Source organism: Balaenoptera ricei, chromosome 8 (assembly GCF_028023285.1).
Source record: "Balaenoptera ricei isolate mBalRic1 chromosome 8, mBalRic1.hap2, whole genome shotgun sequence".
NCBI classification, from domain to species: Eukaryota; Metazoa; Chordata; class Mammalia; order Artiodactyla; family Balaenopteridae; genus Balaenoptera; species Balaenoptera ricei.
This window is the reverse complement of record NC_082646.1, coordinates 97473637-97494505: the sequence shown is the minus strand read 5'-3', so window position 1 is coordinate 97494505 and position 20869 is coordinate 97473637. Positions and strand designations below refer to the sequence as shown.

General features: G+C 44.2%; 1 protein-coding gene across 1 annotated transcript; it reads left to right on the top strand.

The window, feature by feature from the left end:
- Positions 1-724: 724 nt before the first annotated feature.
- LOC132369946 (geranylgeranyl transferase type-2 subunit beta) lies at positions 725-1879 on the top strand. Its single transcript, XM_059929661.1, has one exon. It carries the CDS (start codon positions 740-742, stop codon positions 1733-1735), a length of 996 nt encoding a protein of 331 aa, XP_059785644.1. The 5' UTR covers positions 725-739; the 3' UTR covers positions 1736-1879.
- The last annotated feature ends 18990 nt before the right edge of the window (positions 1880-20869 follow it).

Below are 20869 nucleotides of genomic sequence, written 5' to 3'. Positions count from 1 at the left end.
AAGCACGATTACAGCCCACTGCCCCCTTCACCCTCCCGTTCCTTCCCTCCCCAGCCTCCTGCCCCCGCTACCCCTCCCGCCAATGCCTTTTCCTCTGGCTTCTCCATCTCATTACTTTGCCTTGATCTATTTCGATGGCAGCGTCTCCCTTCCTTCCAGTACTTAGTATGCTGCCAGCATTCAATACCTCTTCAAATACGAATAAGCTGTTCTCCTTACCAGAGCTGTGGCTCAGTTAAGTCTGTCTTTTCTGGGCTCTTTCTGTTTGCTTTTCCCCAGCGTCTTTCTGCTTCAGCTGTCAAAGAGGAGTTTGTCCCAGCCACCCCCTTCTCCCTCTGCCCAAGACCCAGGATACTGCTCGCTCGGGGCACAGAGAAAAGGGTTTTGTTACATTATCCATGGCCACTATCTACTCCTGTCACCCACACTTCAAAGCCAAGGGGCCCCCTTCAGGAGCCCTGGTCCTGGGAGGGAGACTGAGTGTCCTCGGCCCTGGGGGTGCTGGGGGAGAGCAGGCGGGAGATGGCAACCGTGGGGTGACTGGGTGGCCTGGCTTCCCGGGGGGAAGGTGCTGTCTGGCTTTGGCAGGCTCTGAACTCATCCGCTTGTTGTCTGGACCTTGCTGTTTGCTGTGATCCCCTGAAATGTCCCTTTCTCTGAGTGAGGTATGGTGCAGTGTGGTGTGATCTATATGGAGCTGTTGTCAAGAGTCTGGGTGTCGCTCTTTTCGCTCTCAGACATGGGCACACCGCAGAAGGATGTTATTATCAAGTCAGATGCACCCGACACCCTATTAGTGGAGAAGCATGCAGATTATATAGCATCCTATGGCTCAAAGAAAGATGATTATGAATACTGTATGTCTGAATATTTGAGAATGAGTGGCATCTATTGGGGTCTGACTGTTATGGATCTCATGGGACAGCTACATCGCATGAATAGAGAAGAAATTCTGACATTTATTAAGTCTTGTCAACACGAGTGTGGTGGAATAAGTGCTAGTATTGGACATGATCCTCATCTTTTGTACACTCTTAGTGCTGTCCAGATTCTTACTCTCTATGATAGTATTAATGTTATTGATGTAAATAAAGTTGTGGAATATGTTCAGAGTCTACAGAAAGAAGACGGTTCTTTTGCTGGAGATATTTGGGGAGAAATTGATACAAGATTCTCTTTTTGTGCGGTGGCAACTTTGGCTCTATTGGGGAAGCTGGATGCTATTAATGTGGAAAAGGCAATCGAATTTGTTTTATCATGTATGAACTTTGATGGTGGATTTGGTTGCAGGCCAGGTTCTGAATCCCATGCTGGGCAGATCTATTGTTGCACAGGATTCCTGGCTATTACTAGTCAGTTGCATCGAGTAAATTCTGATTTACTTGGTTGGTGGCTTTGTGAACGACAGCTTCCATCAGGTGGACTCAATGGAAGGCCCGAGAAGTTACCAGATGTATGCTATTCTTGGTGGGTGTTGGCTTCCCTAAAGATAATTGGAAGGCTTCATTGGATTGACAGAGAGAAACTGCGCAGTTTCATTTTAGCATGTCAAGATGAAGAAACGGGAGGATTTGCGGACAGGCCAGGAGATATGGTAGATCCTTTTCATACTCTATTTGGAATTGCTGGATTGTCACTTTTGGGAGAAGAACAGATTAAACCTGTTAGCCCTGTTTTTTGCATGCCTGAAGAAATACTTCGGAGAGTGAATGTTCAGCCTGAACTAGTGAGCTAGATTAGATCCCTTGATGCAGAAGTTGCTTAGTGTAGTTTTACTGTTTTAACATTTCAGTATTTGAAGTGCTTAACAAACGTAATGGCTGCCATGTTAATATTTTGTACATGAATTGTGTTGATTTTAATAAATTATATAATTATACATACTGTAAATTAGAGACCTTTATTGTATCTTCAGCTTTCCGTTTTCTTCTGGAATGCTGTTATTCTGAGCGTAATATTTTGTTTATGCTTCAATGTATTTATCTTGTTTGTCTCCATCACAGCAAACTGAGTTGAACTCTATTTAGCTGATGAAGTCTTATGTTCTGATTTTCCCATGTACTCCCTTGATATGTTATATATAACTATAGTTAATATAAATTGGTCTTTGTCAATGAGAATGTTAACTGATAAAGAATTGATGAACCCCATAGGAATTAAAAGATGAAAATAAATGGCTGAAATTTGGGAATAAAAAAAAAAAAAAAAAAGAGTCTGGGTGTCAAGTCACAAGTTCGAATCCCAGCTCAGCCACTTAGAAACTGTGTGGCTGTAAGTAAGTTATTAAGCATCTCTGGGCAGCAATTTCTCATCTGTGAAGAGAGGTGAGGGAAGAGGGATGGAGAGCATTATGTGAAATAATGAATATAAATTTGAGCCTCCCCCTGCCAAATTCTGCCCAGCCATCCACCACACCATTCCTCCCCCGATCATCTCAACTTTCATTCTTTCAGTCCATGTTTATTGAGGCCTACTGTGCGCCCTCCAGTCTCCCAAGACTGAAGTCATTACACGGAATGTTCTGGAAGGAGCTGACTCCTCTCACTCTCCCCTGGGAGACCTAGAGATGATGGGTTGAGAGTTTTCACAGGACATTTTCTCCCAGTTACTCCACAGTTGTGAGTTCCTTCCCACTGGGAATCTTCTTGGCAGGAAGTCTTCTCCTCATCCCCTGGGAGGCCTGCTCTGACTTATTGGGCTTCTGTTGACCTGCATCTTCCCCCAGACCCAGAATCTACAAAGTTGGGCTCCAGCACTTCCCTTCTTCCTAGGAATTCTTGGGCAGGGACAAGACCCAAGTGTCCCCTCTCTCATCAGCCCACTCTGCTAAGTTCTCCTCAGAGCCAGAGCGGACACCTTCACCCCAGAGCCTTTCAGAGGGCGGTTTCATCCTGCCAGACACTGTGCTGAGCGCTTAGCAACATTATCCTGTCACACACACCCCAACCCCACCCCTGTAGCCCTGTGGCAGCCTGTAACACCGGTGACCACAATGAATGCCCTTGTGTAGTGCCCCCCCGTGCCGACTCTGGGCTTGGCCATGTGTCACGAGTCAGCCAATGGGACATTAGCCCACATGATGCAAACAGAGGCTTGACAAGTGCTTGGCCCCTGGGGCTTGTCCTCTTGGACCGCTTGCCCTTGGAAGCCAGCCGCCATGCTGCACAGAAGTTCAGGCCAGGCTGTGGAGTGATGAGGAGCCTTGTGGAGAGAGCGCCTGGAGGGTGAGATGCCATCTTGCACGTTCCAGCCCCCCGACTGAGCCCCACTGACCCACAGAATTGTGAGAGAGAATAAATCAGTGTTGTTTTAAGCCCCAAAGTTCAGGGGATGATGTGTCACACAGGAGTAGAAAACTGAAACAAACCCCGAGGCCCAGATACTACTATTATCATCCGCATTTTACAGATGCTGAATCTCACCTTCGGAGAGCATGAGTATGTTTCCCAAGCTTGCCTACTGAGTAAGCAAATGTGAACCACTTGGATCTCCCGCTGAGGGAGCCGAGTGGACCACAGCCCAGCTCTGTGCCCCCGGGCCCACCATCGCATCCTCACTGAGGCAGGCTTCCTGCTCCCCGCAGGCCGCGCCCAGCCTGTGATGGGCCGTGGCAGGCGGACTGGCACAGGCCTGGTCCTAGGAGGTGTGGAATTCCCCCCTCAGCCTACTTTGGCTCCAGGACTCCCCATCGCGGGGCTGAGCTTTTCTGGGAACCATGTTGCGATCTAAGACTCTTCCTTCCTCGGGCCCCCTTCCTTCTTTCTTCTCTACCAGGACCACGGTCTCAAGGCTCTCCCACCTCCTCCTGCTCCCTTCCGTTTATCCTTCACAGGTGTTTCCTCCAATTAATACATTGCGTTTTGAATCCCATTTTGACGTCTGCTTCTCAGAGGACGTGAACTAACACGTTGGAAAGTTGAGATTCGAACGCATGGAACCTCGGTCCGATGCTTCCTTTTGTTTCTGTCCAGACGCTTTTCCTCTCAGGAAGAAAAGGCATCTTCAAAGATCACCACCCTCCAGACCTCAGAAGCTCTAAGGCCACAGAAGAGGGAAACTCCAAGGACAAGGAAAACAAGGTGCAGGAACCGCCACAGACATGCCTGGGGGAGGCAGACAGACACCTGGCTCTTCAGGAACTGACGTGACCCGGGAGCCTCCACAGAAGGAATGATGGCGACAGGGAGGGGGGATGGGGTGACAAGGTAGCATTTATTCTCGTCTCTGTCCAAGCCCTTTACACACAGCATCTCACTGCACCCTCCCCAATGCCCATAAAGCCAGTATTACAACCCTAACTTTACAAGTGAAGACACGAGGCCCAGAGAGGTGAAGCCACTTGCCTCAAGTCACACAGCTACCACGTGGCAGGGCTGAGACTTAAATCCAGGTGGAGGGAAGCTGAGTGGTCAGGTGCTTCCCAAATCCTGGGTGCGAATCCCTGCTCCTTCATGTGTTCCAGGAAGACCTTGAGCAAGTTACCTAACCTCTCTGAGTCACAGTTTCCCCAAACTTGGACACTAATTATCCCTTTTTCCTAGAGACCTTGTAAGCATAACGAATGGAATCTGGAGCTAGTGGGTGTTCAATACATATTAGTTCTGCCCCTACGCCCACACCCCTGCCTCTAGGCCAGCCAGTTTTCCATTACACCACGCTATTTCCATTCTGCTATTGACACAAATGAGATGAGCACTTTTTTGAAAAACCCAAACCCCAGGCTGATCACAGTTGCACAAGGGTCGATATCCAGACCTGATTCATGATGTGGTGTTGACTTCATTCCTATAATAAAACAACACATCAACAAACTGAAACCTTGATAAATGAGCGAGGGACAAACAAAAATCAAAGGCTTCCAGCCAGGACCCAAAAAAATCCCCTGGATTCTTTCCCCATGAGGGGAGGTTTTCCATAGGGACACAGCCGCGTGCTTTGGCTCGGGGACCACGCTGCTTTCTCCCTGAGAAAGCTCCTGGGATAAAAATAGCTAAGCATCAGGCAGCCCCTTCTGGGGCTTGGAGAAGAGGAGGGGAGGGATGGAAAGAGGGGGCCTTGGCTCCCCAACGCCTGTGTCCTTGAGAAACAGGAGGAGGAGGGGGGCTGTGCAATTTGGGGTCCGAGGGGAGGTGGGAAGAAGAGCTTCCTGGTGAAGAGGAGGAAGAAATGGTCGGGTCAGGCCTCCCCAGATTCATGGAGCCAGAGAATCCTAAGGAAATACTGCTTGGGGAGCAAGAAAACGAAGTGGCGGGGCTAGACTTTGCTAGCCCAGGAGGAGAGAGGCCACTGCGCCCGCCACCAAGCAAGAAAGACTGGGAGGAGCCCCTTAGTAATGAAAAGAACAGAAACAGAAACAAGGCCCAGGGGACCCTGGTTTGAGTGTCTGAAATGAATCCAGGCCAATGGAACCACTTCCAAGAGGCCCGCATTCCGCAGAAGTTGTCCCCTTGCCCTTTCCGTCCCTGCCCCAGTGGCCCCAGCTTAGACTCCATCCTCCTTCCTAAGTGGTCCCTTGGTGAGCCCAAGATCTAACGCTCCTCTGGAGGGCCAGCTAGCCAAGCCAGAGGGCAAGCATGCAGGTAGAATCGCGGGGGCCTAAGGAGCTTAGGATCATGGGCTCTTTGAAAGTAAGAGGAATCTTCAAGATTGTCAAGTCCCTTATTTAGGCCTCATTGTGCAGCTGAGGCATCTGAAGTCCAAAGAAGACAAGCAGCTTGTCCAAGTCACACAGCAAGTCTCCTGACACTGCTGTGCTGCAGAGCTGCCAGTGACCCCTTCTGCCCAGAATGTCATTCGTCCAACAAGTATGACTGAGCACCAGTTATGCACCAAGCACTGTCATGGGTAAGTGGGTGCGCAAGGTAGGAGATGACTGCTTTATGCCGGGTGTACCACAGAAAACCCCTCTGATAATGTGACATTTGAGCAGAGACTTGGAGGCAGTGAAGGGGGAGCCGTGAGGATATCCAGTAGAGCATTCCAGGCAGAGGGAACAGTGAGTGCAAAGGCCCTGGGGCTTAGTGTGTCCAAGGACCAGCAAGAGGCTGGATGGCTGGAGTGGAGTATTTGGGGATGAGGTCAGAGATGGAACAGGTGGGCTCTGTAGGCCACTGGAAGAAGCTTGACTTCCCCCCAGTGTGGCAGGAAGCCTTTGCAGGGTTTTGAGCAAGACTTGATCTGATTTAGCATATAAAAGGATCCCTCTATCATGTGGGAAAAATGCTGCTGTAGAGGGTCAAGGGTGGGACCAGATAGGAGGACACTGCAATAACCCTAGGGTGAGGTGGTGATACATGGCTAAGGGTGTGAGGATGGTGAGAAGTGGTTGGATGCTGGGTAGAAGTCAAGGTCACGGGATTTGCTGCTTGATCAGACATGGGGTGGGAGGGGAAGAAAGGCATCAAGGATGACGCAGGGCCTTGGCCTGAGCAACTGGCAAGACAGGCTTGCCATTTATTGAAGCCAGGAAACCACGGAAGGAGTAAATCTGAGGGGAAGATCAGGACTGTGTGTGTGGATCCAGCCTCAGATCAGAATCGGTTCCCTGAGGCCTTCCCTGCTCATCTGGTGCATTTAGTCTGGAACAGCCCACATCCGAGTTCAGCCCCAGGCTGTGTGGCAGGCAGGAACAGCCTAAGTCAAGGCTATGTTACATTCCACTACCTCAAATTCACTCATACCACATCTCCACACCCTGGCCCAGCCTGAACACACTTGTCCCAATGGACTCATCCGTTCTGAAAATATTCTTGAAACAAATTCTTTCATTTCTCTACTACTTTACAGAGTATGAAACATTCTTCCCTGTATTATTCCACATGGCCCTCATCACAAGCCTATGAGATATGTGGGGCAGGCATTATTATTCCAATTTTTACAGATGAGGAAACTGAGGCACAGGAAGGCTAAGTGCTTCAGGCAAGGCTGTACAACCACACAATCCAGGAGTTCGAGGTAGAAGCCATGTCCGCTGCCCCCCACCCCCCGGCAAGACCCCCTTGAGCCACACTCTCTGTTCAATTAAGGATGACTTTTGGAGCAGCTGTGATGAATTTGGTCTATGGCTGAACTGGCCAGTACAGTAGCAACTAACCATGCATGGCTGTTTAAATTCAAATTAAAATAATTAAAATTAATACAATTAATTAAAAAATACACTGCAAAAATATTTTTTAAATACAATAAATTTAAAAATTTTAATTTTTCAGTCTTACTAGCCACATTTCAAGTGCTTGATGTGGTTGGTGGCTGCCATAATGGACAGCACAGATAGTAGAACATTTCCATTATCACAGAAAATTCTATCAGACAGTGCTATTCTGACGACCCTTCTTGCCCTCCCCAACATAACTCCCAATGTCAGAGTGGAGGGCTTATGGGTAGTATGTGGCGTCATGCCAATTTCCATCATTCCCAACTTTTGCCCCGACAACATACCACATGAGCCATATCTTACTTAATAATTGTTTTTAGAATGACTAACTTTTAAAAGTTAGATATTGATTTATGCCTCGTCCTAAGCACAAAGTTATGGGTTGGGTGTACAAATTATACATACACACAAACATGCAATTACAGTTGTTGAATGCTTGTCTATATGTTACCTCAAATCATCTCATGATTGAGAAACACTAGTAGAGAGACATGGGCTTTGGAAGCAGAAAAAGACTTCACCATTTAACCAGCTATGTGCCCTTAAGCACATTTCTTCACCTTTCTGAATCCTAGTTTTTTATCTGTAAAGTAAATGTTCCAATAAAGAACCAACTGAATCCGTATAAAAATCAGGTAAAGAGGTTTATAATGAAAGGTGAGCCCGGCACACAGTAAGTGTTTATCAAATGTAGTTCCTTTTCCCTCCCCCCTTTTTTCCCCCTCCCCCAGTCCCGCTCAGAGCCAGAAGCTTAAAAGTAAAAACAGGAATGGCGTGTCCATAGGGGACTGTGAAAAGTGCCAATGTATCCCTGGGAATCTAGAAATCCACACACATGCATAGGGCTGTTAGCTCACCCAGGGAAGATCTAAGAGGCCCTAACCTCTTTCCTTTAGCTGACTTTGAGCCTCTGCACAAGAAGGAAGTGAAGGCTAAGGCCAAGCTGTAAACTCTCTGCCAGAGCACTGAACACATGCTCCAGTACAAATTTGCAGAGCCCCATGGCAAACGCTGAGAGACTTACTGGATCTAGCATTTAAGGAAATCTCTGTCCAATTATTAGCTGACCAGTAGGCTAAAAAGCAGAAGCTTCAGGGCCCACACATGATAAAGAATACAGACTTTAAAGAATTGATCCAGGGAAGTCACTAAGGAAACAAACAGCAACAATAACAAACCCTAGTGAGGGGACAGAATCTGATTTGCAGAGTTGTCATATTATATTATTTTAAATGTTTACATTTCAACAACAACAACAAAAATCATAAGACACTAGGAAACAGGAAAGTATGGCCTATACAGAGGAACAAAAGGCAGTCAACGAAAACTATCCCTAAGGAAGCCCAGATGTTGGATTAGATGTCTTAGTCTGTTTAGACTGCTATAACAAAATACCATAAATTGGCTGGCTTATAAACAATACACATTTATTTCTCATAGTTCTGGAGGCTGGAAGTCCATGATCAGGGTGCCAGCATGGTTGGGTGTGGCCCTCTACCAGGTTGCAGACTTTTTGCTGTATCTTTAAATGGCAGAAGTGGCTAGGGCATTCTGTCAAGCCTCTTTTATAAGAGTGCTAATCCCATTCATGAAGGCTCTACCTCATGACCTAAGCACCTTCCAACAGCTCCACCTCCTAATACCATCAAAGTGGGCATTAGGATTTCAACATATGAATTTTGGGAAGATGCAAACATTCAGACCATAGCACTAGATAAAAGACTTTAAATCAGCTATTATAAATATGGTCAAAGAACTAAAGGAGGCCAACTATAAAGAATTAAAAGAAAGTATACGAACAATGTCTCACCAAATAGAGACTATCAATAAAGAGATAGAAATTGTGTATATACCAAATAGGAATTCTGAAGTAGAGAGCACAATAACTGAAATGAGAAGGGCTCAACAGTAGATTTGATCTGACAAAATAATCAGCAAACTTGAGAACAGATCAATTGAGATTATCCAGTCTGATTAGCAGAAAGAAAAAAGAATGAGGACAACTGAACTGAGCCTCTGAGACCTGTGGAACATCATAAAGTATGCCAATATATATGCATAATGAGTGTCCAAGAGGAGAGAAGAGAAAGAGACAAAAAGAATATTTGAAGAAATAAGAGTTGAAAGATACCCAGATTTGATGAAAAACATTAATCTGTACATTCAAGAAGCTCAACAAGTTCAAAGTAAGATAAACTCAAAGAGTTCCACACCTAGACACATCATAGTCAAATGGTCAAAAGATAAAGGAAGAATCTTAAAAACAAGAGAAAAGTAACTCCTCACATACGAAGCGTCCTCAATAAGATTTAACAGTTAACTTCTCATCAAAAACCATGGAGATCAGAAGGCAAGGGAATGACATATTCAAAGTGCTGAAAGAAAAAGACTGTTGGGCTTCCCTGTTGGCGCAGTGGTTGAGAATCTGCCTGCCAATGCAGGGGACACGGGTTCGAGCCCTGGTCTGGGAAGATCCCACATGCCGCAGAGCAACTAGGCCCGTGAGCCACAACTACTGAGCCTGCGCGTCTGGAGTCTGTGCTCCGCAACAAGAGAGGCCGCGATAGTGAGAGGCCTGCGCACCACGATGAAGAGTGGCCCCCACTTGCCACAACTAGAGAAAGTCCTCGCACAGAAACAAAGACCCAACACAGCCATAAATAAATAAATAAATAAATAAAATTTTTTTTAAAAAAGAAAAAGACTGTTGAACATGAATTCTATACCCAGCTAAACCCTCCTTCATAAATGAAGGAGAAATTAATACATCCCTAGATTGAAAACAAAACAGAATTCATTGCCAACAGACCTGCCCTACAAGAAATACTAAGGGGAACACTTTAGGCTGAAATGGAAGGGCACTAGCCAGTAACTCAAATCCACATGAAGATATAGGGCACCAGCAACTACATAGGTAAATATAAAAGCAACATAAAGGTTGCTTTTAATTTATAACTTATCTTTAACTACCTGATTTAAAGGACACTGCATAAAGCAATAATTACAAAACTATTGAAGATCTTATGTATAAAGATGTAAGTCATGTGACAATAATAGTAGAAAGGAGGGGGAAGGTAATGAAGCTATATTGGTGCAAAGTTTCATATACTATTGAAATTAAGTTGGTATTAATCCAAACTAGATTGTTTTAAAATTGGTTAAGGTGTTAATTATAATCCACAGTGCAACCACTAAGAAAGTAACTAAGATATACAGTAAAAGAAACAAGAAGAAAATTAAAATTGTATGCCAGAAAACATTTATTTAACACAAAAGAAGGCAGTAATGGAGGAATATAGAAAGAAAAAGACATAAGACACATAGAGAACAAATAGCAAAATGGCAGATATAAACCCTATCTTATTGGTAATTAAAATAATGTAAATGAACTAAACACTCAAAAGGATAAAAAAAACATAATCCAACTCTATGCTGTCTATAAGAGACACACTTTAGATTCAAAGACATAAATAGGTTGAAAGTAAAAGCGTGGAAGAAGATATAAGATAGAAGGAGTACCTAAAAGAAAGCTGGAGTGGCTATACTAAAATAAGACAAAATAGAATTTAACACAAAATTGTTATGGGAGACAAAGAAGGGCATTTTATAATGATTAAAAGGATAAATCCATCATGAAGACATAATGATTACACACATATATGTACCTATCGGCAGAGTCCCAAATTACATGAAGCAAAAAAATGAGAGAAATGAAAGGAGAAACACACAATTCAACAATAATAGTTGGAGATTTTGATACCCGCTTTGAATGATGGATATAACAAGTAGGCACATGATAAGCAATGGAATAGAAGACTTGAACAGCACGATAAACCAACCAGGTCTAACAGACATCTGCAGAACTCTCCACCCAACAATAATAGAACACACATTTTTCTCAAGCCCACACGGAACATTCTCCAGGATAAACCATACTTTAGGCCATAAAACAAGTCTCAGTAAATTTAGAATTATCGAAATCATACAAGGTATGTTCTCTAAACACAATGAAAATCAATAGAAATCAATAACAAAAGAAAATTTGGGAAATCCACAAATATGTGGAAATTAAACAACACACTTCTAAATAATCAATGGATTAAAGAAGAAATCACAAGGAAAATTAGAAATGCTTTGAAAGAAATAAAAATGAATACACAACATACATAAACTTATGAGATGCAGCTAAAGCAGTGTTTAGAGGGAAATTTACCACTGTAAACACATATATTAAAAAAGAAGATGTCAAATAAATAACCTAACTTTCCACCTTAAGAAATTAGAAAAAGAAGAACAAACTAAACCCAACACAGAAGGGGGAAAGCAATAATAAAAAATAGAGCAGAAATAAATGAAACAGAGAATAGCAAAACACTGGAGAAAATCAACAAAACCAAAAGGTGATTCTTTGAAAAGATAACAAAATTATAAGAGAATACTGTGAACATTGTATGCCAACAAGCTAGATAACTTAAACTAAAAGGACAAATACCTAGAAAGACACAAACTACTAAAATTGACTCAGAAATAAATAGAAAATCTGAATAGACCTATAATAAGTAGAGATTGAATTAGTAATCAAAAAACTTCCCACAAAGAAAAAAGCCCAGGCCCAGATGGCTTCACTGATAAATTATACTAAACGTTTAGAGAAGAATCAACACAAACTCTCCCAAAAAACAGAAGAGTAGGAATACTTCTTAACTCATCCCAAGGGTCCAGTATTACCATGACACCAAGACCAGACACAGTGCAAGAAAAAAAACTACAAACCAATATGCTTTATGAATATCGATGGAAAAATCCTAAACAAAATATTAGCAAACTCAGTCCAGCAACATATAAAAAGAATTATGCACCATGACCAAGTGGGACTTATGCCAGAAATGCAGGTTTGTGTTAACATCGAAAAATCAATCCGTGTAATACACCATATTAATAGAACAAAGGACAAAGCCCACATGATAGTCTTATAGAAACAGAAAAAGCATTTGACAGAACGCTTTCATGGTAAAAACACTCAGTAAACTAGGAATAGAAGGGAACTTTTTAAACCTGATAAAGGGCATCTATGAAAAATCCACAGTAAACATCATTCTTAATAGTGAAGACTGAAAGCTTTCCCCCTAAGATCAAGAACAAGAAATGGATGTCTGTTCTCACCATCTCTTGTTAACATTGTACTGGAGGTTCTAGCCGGGACAATTAAGTAAGAAAAAGAAATAAAAGACACCTATATTATTTAAAAAAAGAAGAAGAAGCAAAACTATCTCTATTTGCAGATGATATAATCTTATATATAGAAAATCTAAGGAAAATGCACGTGCGTGTGCACATGTGCACACACTATTAAAACTAACAAATGAATTCAGCAAAGTTGCAGGCTACAAGATCAACATACAAAAATCAATTATATTTCTACACTCCAGCAATAAGCAATTCAAAAATGACATTAAGAAAATAAATTCACAACTGTTTTTGCAATACAAAAGAATAAAATACTTAGGAATAAATTTAACAGAAGAAGTATAAGACTCATACACTGAAAGCTACAAAACCTCACTGAAAGAAATGTAAAAAGACCTAAATAAATGAAAAGACATTTCATGTTCACAGATTGGAAGACAAATTGTTAAGATGGCAACAAGCCCCAAACTGAACTACAGGTTCAACATAATCCTTATCAAAATCCCAGCTGTCCCCCACCCGCTTTTTTGGGCAGAAATTAACAAGCTGATCCTAAAACTCATTTGGGAATGCAAGGAACCTCACGTAGCCAAAACAATCTTTAAAAAGAAAACAAAGATGGAGGACTCATACTTCCCAATTTCAAAATTTACTGAAAGCTGCAGTAATCAAGGCAGTGTGGTACTGGAATAAAGGTAGACATGGATCAATGGAGTAGAATTCAGAGTCCAAAAATAAACCCTTGCATTTATGGTCAATTGATTTTTTTCAATGAGACAAGAATAGTCTTTTCAACAAATGATACAGAACAGCTGGATATATACATGCAAAAGGGTGAAAATGGACCCCTACCTTATATACCATATGCAAAAATTAACCTAAAATGGGTCAGAGACCAAAATCTAAGAGGTAAAACTATAAAACTCTTAGAAGGAAACTTAGACATAAATCTTTATGGGCATGGGTTAGGTAACAATATCTTATATACAGCACCAAAAACAGAAGTAACAAAAGAAAAAAATTTTATTGGACTTCGTCAAAATTAAAAACTGTGCTACCAAAGGACACTATCAAGAAAGTGAAAAACAATCTTCCGAATGGGAGAAAATACTTGCAAATCATACACCTGATAAGACTCTAGTATTTAGAATATGTAAAGACTTTTACAATTCAATCATAAAAGGAAAATAACCCAGTTTTTTAAGTGGGCAAATGACTTGAATAGACATTTCTCCAAAGAAGATATAAAAATGACCAATAAACACATAAAAAATGCTCAGCATCATTAGTCATTAGGGAAATGCAAATCAAAACCACAAGATACCAATTTATACTCACTAGGATGGATAGAATGAAAAAGACAGACAATAACAAGTGTTGGTGAGGATGTGGACAAACTAGAACCCTGATACATTGCTGATTGGATTGTAAAATGGTGCAGCCACTTTGGAAAACAGTTTGGTAGTTCCTCAAAAAGTTTACTTAGAGTCATCATATGACCCAACAATTCCACTTCTAGGTATATGCCCTAGAGAATTTAAAACATATGTGAAGACAAAAACTTATACACAAACGTTCATAACAGTATTATTTATAATAGCCAAAAAGAGTAAACAATCCAATTCTTCAACTGATGAATGGATAAACAAATGTGGTATATCCATGCAATGGAATATTGCTCAACAATAAAAAGGAATGAAGTACTGATACATGCAACAATGTGGATGAACCTTAAAAACACTATGCTGAGTGAAAGACACCAGTCATAAAATACCACATATTGTATTATTCCATTCATGTGAAATGCCCAGAATAATCAAATTCATAGAGACAGAAAGTAAATTAGTGGTTGCCAGGGGCAGTAGGGAGGCAGGAATGGTTACAAATTTCTGGAACTTCCCTGGTGGTTCAGTGGCTAAGACTCGCACTTCCACTGCAAGGGGCGTGGGTTCGATCCCTGGTTGGGGAACTAAGATCCCCCATGCCACGTGATGCAGCCAAAAAATAAAAAAAAATTTTTTTTTAATTTAAAAATAGTTACAAATTTCTTTTTAGAGTGAAGAGAATGTTCTGTAACTAAATCATGGTGACAGTTGCACAACTTTGTGGGTATACTTAAAACCACTGACCTGTATATTTTTAAAGGGTAAATTTTGCGATCTGTATTATATCTCAATAAAGCTGCTTTATTAAAAGATGATTAGTTACTATTATTATCCTGTCCCCAAGCCTGGAAACCCTTCTATAATGGGCCTCAAAGGACCGAGTGTGCTGGTGGCCCCCACCAGGCGAAGTGCCCTCAATCTCTGGTTGCACAGGCCAGGAAAGAGGAAGTGTAGCCTGGGCTGAATCCAAGCCCGTGGGAGAAGCTTCTGTGCTGACTGCCATAGTCTCCTGCATCAGGACGGCAAACCTGAGTGGGGCTGGGGCGAGCTGGGGCCTCCCGCTCCTCAGCCCTGTGTCTTCAGAGCTGGTGTGAGCAGGGGTGAAGCTAGCACTCCTGTTATAGACCCCGCTGCTGTGAGTTCACACCCCAGGCTGGCGGAGCTGCCTGCCTGGAGTCGTGATACCCCTGGGAAGCTCACCTCTCCCAGGTACCTGCATCTTCAGTCTCCTTAACCAAACCTGGGTTGGGCAGTGCTCAGGGAATCCAATGGGCCCAGCCACTGTGAGGGTCCTTCCCCTAGTAGGGGTGGGGGACAGACAGGGGCCTAGATGCAGGGAGTGGCCCAAGGTCCCTGGTGGGCGAGGAAAAGAATTCTGGTCCCCTGGGTCCCTGGCTCCAAGGTTCTTCACATAACATTTTTCCTTCTCCCAGGAGACCCTAATGCTGCCCTGGAAACCATCTAAAACGTTCTGGCAAAATCATCGCTATTTGGCAATAGCTCATGCCCGGCCTAATCGTGAGCTGCTCACTCCCACCCTGTCCCTCCCAGGCACCCAGCAGCTTCCAGAAACCACTCCACCCATCCTCCCTCACTCTGTCCCCCAAGTCAGTCATCATAATGTGTACCATTTATCAAGCCCAGGGCTGGACACTTCACATACACGATCTGCTTTCATCTCCTCCACAACCCAGTAAGGAAGGACTCTTATGATGCCTGCTTTCAAGGAGGAAACTGAGTCCTGGAGAGGTAGTCACTTACTGAGGATCCCACAAAGCAGCGGAGGAAATATCTGAACCTGGTCTCTTTGACTGTACTCTTTTTTTTTTTTTAATTTGTTTTTTCATTGAAGTATAGTTGATTTATAGTGTTGGGTCCATTTCTGCTGTACAGAAAAGTGACTCAGTTATACACATATAGACGTTCTTTTTTATATTCTTTTCCATTATGGTTTACCCCAGGATATTGAATATAGCTTCCTGTGCTATACAGTAGGACCTTGTTGTGTATCCATTCTATATATACTCTTTGCATGACACTTGGAGCCTTGTTCAGTGAGTGAGCAGAGCTGATCCCCGAGGCTGGGAGAATAGTACCACCTCACACGCCAAGGGGCAAATGGGCAGCGACTCTTCCCCACTCCTGTGGCCCTGGAAGACATCTATCCCAGCAATTTTTCCAGGGACTTCGTGAGGCCATATAGGTTGTACACAGGCAGTGCTAGTCACGTGGCCCACATGTGACTGGTGACTCCAGGAGTTGAGCAGTGCACATACCACACAATTGTATGTATATGTGAGCCCTGACTTTTGACCAAGCCTTGCATGGGACACCCTGCTTCCTTCTTTTAACCCAGTGAATTCTGTCCATCTTACAAGGCCTGGCTCAAATTCTCCCTCCTCCAAGCAGCCTTCCTGGACCAGCCCAGGCCACCTTGATCTCTTTTCCTCTGGTCCCCTATAGAAGATAGGTACTGTCCATTGGGTACTGGGTAGCCACTTCTGTGGATGAGCCTGAATATATCTGAGTGCCCTTGAAGTGCTCCAGGAGGGCAGAGGCTGGCTTTGAAATTACTTGTTTCTCCCACCTCACCTGACAAGATGCCAAGGGTTCTATAAATATTTGTGCCTTGGCAGGTCTCCAGGTTACCAAGGATGAAGCAAAAACCCCAGAAACAAATCAGAGATTTCAGAGCTGGAGGGGTTCTCTGAAAGAGCACGCCCTCCCCATCTTATAAGTGGGGAAACTGAGGTTCAGAGAGGGAAGTGGTTTGCCCTGAGTCACAAGGGCAGTCAGAGCTCGGACTCCCCGTCCAGTGCTTTTTCCACTGACCACCCTGGGTCTTGGTTCTCGGCCCTGCTTCTCTCCCAGAAATGCTGCAGCAGGTCTGTCTCTGAACGCCCACGCTTGCCTGCTTCACCCTAGGAAAGCCCCGCGTCACGAATCCTTGTATTTTCAGGGTTGGAAAGGACCTTCAAGGCCTGGTGCAGCCACTCTTCGGTTACTGAGGGCTGCCCCCTGCCCTTTGCCCAGAGCCAGCCTTCCCACAGGAATGGAAACTATCCTTTTCTGGTTCTATTAACTCAACCATCTGTGAGCGAGCAAGCGGTACAGGACCCTGATTTTCCCTAAAACCTCAGGTCAAAGTCGCTAGGAGAGGATTTAGGATCCTTTCCAATGCCGTTGGGGACTAGCTGAGTGCCTCTAGAATGTCTGCTCTCCCGTGGCCCCTCTCCCAGCTCTGCTAGGACAGAAGCAGAGACTCCCCAAGGGACCTCTGTTGCTGGAATCCAACCACCTCCCAGGCCTGCCCCCAGTGACTAAGCTGGCCAGCAGTGCTGTCACAGGCACCAGCCTGCAACCTGGGGTTTTTCCACTCCAGAAATACTGCAGGAACCTCCCCTGACCCGGTCCACCAGAGGGGCAGTTGGCTGAAACTAAGCCAGCTGTATCAAGGCCCCATTTTCCTGGGGGCTTCAGGCCTGGCTTTAATCAAGGCACAGAATACAAAGTTCCCATCAATGCTGTACAGGTCTTCACTAGTTGGAAGAGGTGTTTGGGGATGTTAGGACCCCACAGAAAAAAAACAGCAGGCTAGACTGAGGGCCCCTGTTTCAACCCAAAAAAAGAACATTTTTATTGCAAGGAGAGTTGGAGCTTCTACAATATGGCCAAAAAAAGACCAAAGTAAACAAAGAAATGAATATGATTTGGTACTTACAACATGCCAGGTATTTTTACTGTTTATGTTTCATTTAATCCTCACAATGAACTCAGAAATGAGTGTGACTTCCCCATTGTACAGATAAGAAAACTGAGGCTCAGAAAGATTAACTACTTGCCCAAGGACAAAGGAGTGGGATTTTAACAAATGTCTGCCTCTTGCCATAGCCCAGGCTCATTCTAGCATGCTGCCCTTCTGGGAATTAGTTCCAACCTTGAAAGTGAACCCAGGCATGATCTGCTATCAGGTCTGGGCTTGCAGACAGAAGTGAAAGACCACTGGCCTGGCTCTTAGGAGGCTCTGGGTCTGGGCTCTCCTCCCCACTCAAGGAGGGAAGGTGCTTCTTGTCTGGGGACTGCACCTTCTCCTCCTCTTTAGTGAGGAATAGAGGACTTGGAGCCCTATATAAAGTGCCTTACAGGTCCCAGGCTCATGTTTTCTATCAGAAGTCCCTGATTCCCATGAGAGGAGAGTAGGTGGGAGGAAGGGCCACATCAGAGGCAAGAGCAGAGGTTTTGGAGCCAGGCTGATCTGGGTGCAAGTCCTGTGTACAGGCAACGTGCTTAACCTTCCCAGCCTCAGTTTCCTGTCTACAAAATGGGACTACTGTGGTTACCAACCTTATTGGGTGTGTTGGGGACAAACACTGATATAGTGCATGCATTGTGCCCTATGAAAGGACCTGGTATGCAGTAAGCATTCAATACATGTGTTTACAAAAGGAGCCATTAGTCCATTACCAAGTGCTTATCAAGCACCTATCACACGGCCAGCGTGGTGAGACTGTGTGTCTAGAGCAGTTCGCTCATGCCTGTGATTATGGCACTGACAGTGCCCACTGGCTCCAGGGTGCCCCTGCATTTGTATCACCACATCCCCGAGAGGAGGGAAGGCAGTAGGCAGTTGAGTCATCACTGACTCTGGGTGGGGGGTGCTGAGACCCAAGAAGTACAATGACTTGCCTGTGATTTCTTGGGGTTGGAGCAGGAGCCCACGTAGGGGAAGGGCTCTGGAGGCCTAGGCCCATACCTTTCCTTCCTCCCAGGTGTCTCTCCATGGTGCCTCCCACTGTACCAGAGGACTCATCCAGGTGGGTCCTCCTAGGCTCCTGCCCCAGGGGCCACCTAAGGATGGAATCCAGACTTTCAGCATAAGGCTCTGCCAGGAGCTGCCCTGTGGTCACCAGCCTCCGAGATGTCCCCCAATGATCCCACTTCTTGGGAATCACAGCCCTGTGTGGTGCCCTCCCACACTGTACGTGTGACCAGTAGAATATGGCAGAAATGATGGCATGTCACTTCTGAGATTAGGTTATGAAAGGCTGTGGCTTTTGTCTTGGGTTTCTCTTTCTCTCTCTCTCTCTCTCGCTCTCTCTCAGCTCATCCCCTTGGGGGAAGCCAGGTGACATGTCATAATGACATTCAGGAAGCCTATGGCCCATGTGGAAAGGAATTGGGGTCTCTGGCTAAGAGCGATTGAGAATTCGAGGCCTCCCATGACCGTACAGTGAGTCTGGAAGTAGATTTCCGCCCCCCCCCCCACAACAGTCTAGCCTTCAGATGATGGCAGCCCCTACCCACAGCTTGATGGCAGCCTCCTGAGAAACCCTGAAACAGAATCACCTGCTAAGCTACTCCTGAAACCCTGACCTTCAGAAACTGTGAGATATTAAATGTTTGTTATCTTAAGATACAGTTTGGGGATATTTTGTTTCACAGCACTAGCTAACTAATACATGCCTCCTCCCCAACCAGCACCCATGGGGTCAAAGCAAAAAGGGTGCTTTTCTGCTGTTTCCCCCTCAGCAAGGTACTAAATTCTTTGGACCTCAGCTTCCTTAGCAGTAAAAATGGTGACAGAGATGCTTTCTTCTTAGAGTTGATATGAAGACCTACAGAGATGAGTTCAGAGCCGGAGGTGGGTCACAGGCTCTGAACAGCTGCAGGTTATCAAAAACTCGCATCCAGCTGTTACTGACCTAGAGGGCTCATTCCGCAAGGCCTCAAATGCCACTTTTTACATCTAGGTCTTGTTGCAACCAAGGTGTACCAAGCAGTCCTGTGGTATTGTTTTTGCTTTTTTAATTAAACTGGGTTTGGTGGTGGTGGTGGTTGTTCTAGAATCACTATATGCTCATAATAGAAAATTTAAACAGCTCAAAAACTATGAAATGAAAAGCCAATGTTTTCCCTTATTCTCCACTCCAAACTGTCCCACTCATAGAGATAACCATTATGAAGACTTACTTATGTTCTTTTACATGAATTTCCTATGCATAGACAAGCATATCCATTTGTTTATGTCTATTTTTAACACCAAAGTGATAGTAATATGCATACTGTTTTTAACTTTGCTTTTTTACAATGTGTCTTAAACTCGTTTTCTTATTGGCACATATGGATCTACCTCATTCTCTTTCCTTCAATCATTTAACAATTATTTATTGAGCACCTACTACATATCAGGCTCTGTTCATTCATCACATATGTAGTGACTGTTTCCTCTGTTCCAGGCACTGTTCTAGCCTAAAGTTTCTCAACCTCAGCACTATTGACATTTGGAAGGAGGTGAACTCAAAAAGAAGACACTAAGAAGCAACATTCTTAAGTTGGGAAGAACCAAGAGAGTGTGACATGGAGAAAGCCATCTTGCAGCTTTATAATATTCCACGGTATGGCTGGACCACAATGTATTAGGCCATTTCCCAATTGTTAGACATTTAATTGTTCTGATTTTTTGCTAGCATAATTTACACTGCAATGGACATCTTTATATATCCATCTCTGCACACAAGTTCAAGTATAACTATGGAATAGATTCCTGGAAGGGAATTTGCCCCCATCAAGGATATGTCTTTAAATTTTTGACAGATATTGTTAAATTGTCCCACAAAAAAGTTGATCGAATTTATACTCCCAAAAAGAGTATATAGGAGACCCTGTTTGCCACATTTAGCCAGCACCAGGTCTTTATGGAGGACTGAGCACAAAGTGGGTATAAAGAGGGGATATGTCTAGAGCCAAACACCAGTCCCACTGACCACTGCCTGGGCCGTCACCTCCTCACAGGAGCCCACAGGTCACCCAGGAGAAGACCTTGGCAAGATGGAGAGAGAAAAGGCTGTAAGGGAGACTCTTTTCTCCTGCACCCTCACATAGCATCAGCACCAGGGGAGCGATTCCCTCACATCTGCACTCATTGCACAAATATTTAGTAGGTTTCTACTTAGTATAAGGCTCCAGGATTCTTGGTTGGGTGTATTTGTATCTTAATAGGTAATGAGATAGAATCTTCGCTGTCTTCCTCTTTTTTACACTCCCCAGGGAATACTCTTTTAGCCTCTCAACCACACACACACACACACACACACACACACACACGGTCTGTGAGGGTCTCCACCACCCACATGTGAGCTCTGAA